Raw genomic sequence first — 3,467 nt, forward strand, 5'->3', positions numbered from 1 at the left:
GTTTATATAGTGCTTCCTGTCCTATACTTAAAACCTTGCAGTTGGACTTGTGGAACTTTAGGCATAGTTTTTTGTGCATTGTGCTGCTGCCATATGATTGGCTGATTAGATATCTTCATGAATGTTTAGGTGTACAGCTGTTCCTATTGAAGTGGACAATGAGTGTATTAACACACTTGTAAAATCATCATTTTCTCAATTGCACAGAGTTGTGTTTTTGGCAAAATAATTTTATTTCCACAGCACATCACTTTCACACTTATACGCTGAACATTTTGACTAATCCCATGTACAGGTAAAGCTGCGGAATACAAAATCAACAGGAAAACTGCATTGATGTAGATCATTAATCATGATACTTCCTATGAGATTTTCATGGAACAACTTTATTGCAAAGGTCCGTCCCACAGCATGCAACAGGAAATTTGTTAGTTTTCTGCAACTGCAAACACTGAGCCCGTGTTAAGCATCTCTTTCCAACAAATGAACCTGAGGGAGTTAAGAGAAGAAAGATATAAGTAGACATTCTATAGAAAACCAGTTCAAAGATCATTAATGTCATTAAAACATTTGAAAAAGCTGGGAGACTTTAATTTTTAAATAGTTTCACACACACACACACACACACACACACACACACACACACACACACACACACACACACACACACACACACACACCTATTATAGAGAACCTGATGGTATGTTGAACGTTAACAGTTCTGGCAAAAAAAGAAAACAATAAAATCTTTCAATGTAACATTAGACGTACCACTGGGGGTAAACACCCTTGTGGCAACACAGGTGTCTTGACCACTGGTACAGGTTACAATAGAACATTTTCCATCAGGAGTACACTTGTGACATTTAAGGGCAGAACCTGTGGAGACCAGACACGATAAAGGTTTTAGAGATACAATGTTTATTTTGCTGAAAATGTAGTAGATTTTTTCTAGATTTTTAAACTAACATTCTTTCCTAATTTCAAGATCTGTTGAAGTTTTAGTTTGAACCATTTTCAGAGTCAAGACAATAGGCCTTGACTTTAAATGAACTTGAAGCTCAGGTCACTCACCACTGGTCAGCAGAAGGGCAAGAGCCAGAGTCACAAGCAGCATCTTCATGATTCTGAAATTGATTTCAGCAGCTCCATCAGATGGAAAACTGTGAAAGCTTTGCTAATGTTGCTCATACCTAGCTGTATATTGTTTTATATAAGAAAATCTAAAAACACATTCTGTCATAACCAATGCAAATGCATGGCAGAAGAACTTACCTTTAGCGTTACACACTACAGTATGAAATTAGTCTCTGAGCTTGAACTGTGCACCTGTTCTACATCCCACAGGTTCATCATTCCTCTTTTAAATAAGCCTCGTGTCAGGTTCCCACCCTCCTGGTCACATGCTTCTCTAGTCCTGTGATTTATAATATTTATTCGTTCTAATTGTTAAGTTTAGCATGGGGTGGTGTACCTGAGGGGCAAAGTGTTAAATAAATGTTAGAAATAGGAAAATGTAAATATTTACTAATCTATATATTTTATTCAGAAATGTGTGCACGCTGAAGATTAGCCTAAGAATATGTAGATAAAATAGAGCTAATCGTGACTGTACTTGTCTTTGAATGCACACCTATTGAAAGTTCCCACCCTCCTAGTCGCGAGTTTCTCTAAATGTTAATTATTCATTTCACATCAATTAAATTTTAATTGTGTAGCACTTTTAACACTGGACATTGTCAGGAATCAGCTTTATAGAAAGAAATTAAGCAGATATAAAATTCTAAATGAGCAAGCTAGAGGTGTTGATGGCAAGGAAAGGCTCTCTGAAATTATATTAGGAATAAACACCATGAGGCATAAATACAAATCTTTACACTCCTATAAATCTGTGAAGCAAGTGGAGAGAAATTAGCGTAGCTGCTGTTCATAACATTTGCAAGCACTAGATGATAAGTGACGTGACATACGGCTAAGTACGGTGACCCATAGTCAGAATTTGTTCTCTGCATTTAATGCCAAACATTCTGGGTTTTAAACGAACCCTTTTCTGAGATGCAAAAACAAAAAAATAAATTACTTTCAAATTACTTTTTTACATTAAAATAAATAAATAAATAAATAAAAATAAATAAATAATTAATAATAATAATAATAATTTGTGCAACACGATTTATCATATCGCAATCGCGATATCAGGCCTGTGCAATTATGATGCATTTTGATGCAAAATGCTGTGATTTCATGAAATAAATGAATAATAAATAAATGCATGTGTGGATATGACAACCCATTCTCTCTGAAAGCTGGTTGCCTATTACATCCACAACACCGCTAATAAAAAAAAAGACCAGTGAGTTTCAGTTTAGGCAGTGACACGTGTGGTGCGTATGGTCATGTGATCTTTTCCGGTGTGCAGCACGGAACGGGTGAAGATGGATGCCGAGCAGACGGACACTGAACAGGTGGCCAGAAAAAATGCTACCTCTGTTATATGTGGTGGTAATTTCGTCAGACGAGACGAGACGAAATATGTTTGTCAACAACCTTTTTTTTCATGATTGAGACAAGAAGATAACAGGACTGTATACAGTATACACTGTACACCTACAGTTTTGATCTTAGGCTTTTCATTAATCAGTATTAATGTTATTTTATATTTTAATTTGAAAACGTTTTACATGTTTGTTGTTGTTGCTAGTTTGAATTTAGAAATACAAATTTCAGCATTATCAGTAATCTGTGTGTGCATTTTCCTTGAGAACCAAGCAAGTTAACTCATCATACCATTTATTTATTATATCGCAATCACAATATTGACCTCAATAATCACAACATGACATTTTCCCTAAATCGTGCAGCCCTAATAATAATAATAATAATAATAATAATAATAATAATAATAATAATAATACAAAAATACTGCCTTTAAGTCATGCAACTTAACTTCAGAACTAAAAGATTCTAAATCTACAGCTCAGGCATAACTTAAGCCTTTACTGTCTTCTTGGAATGATTTGTGGTAATTAAAAGGCAAAAATCATGGACAGGAACTTAGACATAGAGACCATGCATGGTTTCACACCGAGTGCTTTAAGCATATATAACATGGACGACGTGCTGTTTTGGTGTCAGCTTCGATTTTCTGGCGTTTTCTCCTGTTTGTTTCTTCTCTTTGCTCATTGACATTGTTATCACTCCCTTCCATTTTGCAGCCAAAAGACCGCTATATTCTCGCGTCTCCTTCCGCTTTGATGTAAGCGTGTTGTCACATGCTCACACACACACACACACACACACACACACACACACACACACACACACACACACACACACACACGCAAAAGCTTTAAAATGAATTAAAATAGGTTTTAAATTACATTTAAAGATACGTTTTTGTAATTGAGTTACTCTAGGAATTGTTTCCACCCTAACTGAGATACATCTGTAATATAAAACACAAACCT

General features: G+C 35.5%; 1 protein-coding gene across 1 annotated transcript; it reads right to left on the bottom strand.

Moving 5' to 3' along the window:
* Positions 1-334: 334 nt before the first annotated feature.
* LOC113662021 (secreted Ly-6/uPAR domain-containing protein 2-like) lies at positions 335-1,152 on the bottom strand. The gene is made up of 3 exons (XM_027176633.2): positions 1,075-1,152; positions 772-879; positions 335-489 (listed from the first exon to the last, which is right to left on the bottom strand). Exons 1-3 carry the CDS (start codon positions 1,121-1,123, stop codon positions 374-376), a joined length of 273 nt encoding a protein of 90 aa, XP_027032434.1. The 5' UTR covers positions 1,124-1,152; the 3' UTR covers positions 335-373.
* Between the last annotated feature and the right edge of the window lie 2,315 nt (positions 1,153-3,467).

This window comes from Tachysurus fulvidraco, chromosome 12, assembly GCF_022655615.1.
Source record: "Tachysurus fulvidraco isolate hzauxx_2018 chromosome 12, HZAU_PFXX_2.0, whole genome shotgun sequence".
In the NCBI taxonomy this organism is placed as follows: Eukaryota; Metazoa; Chordata; class Actinopteri; order Siluriformes; family Bagridae; genus Tachysurus; species Tachysurus fulvidraco.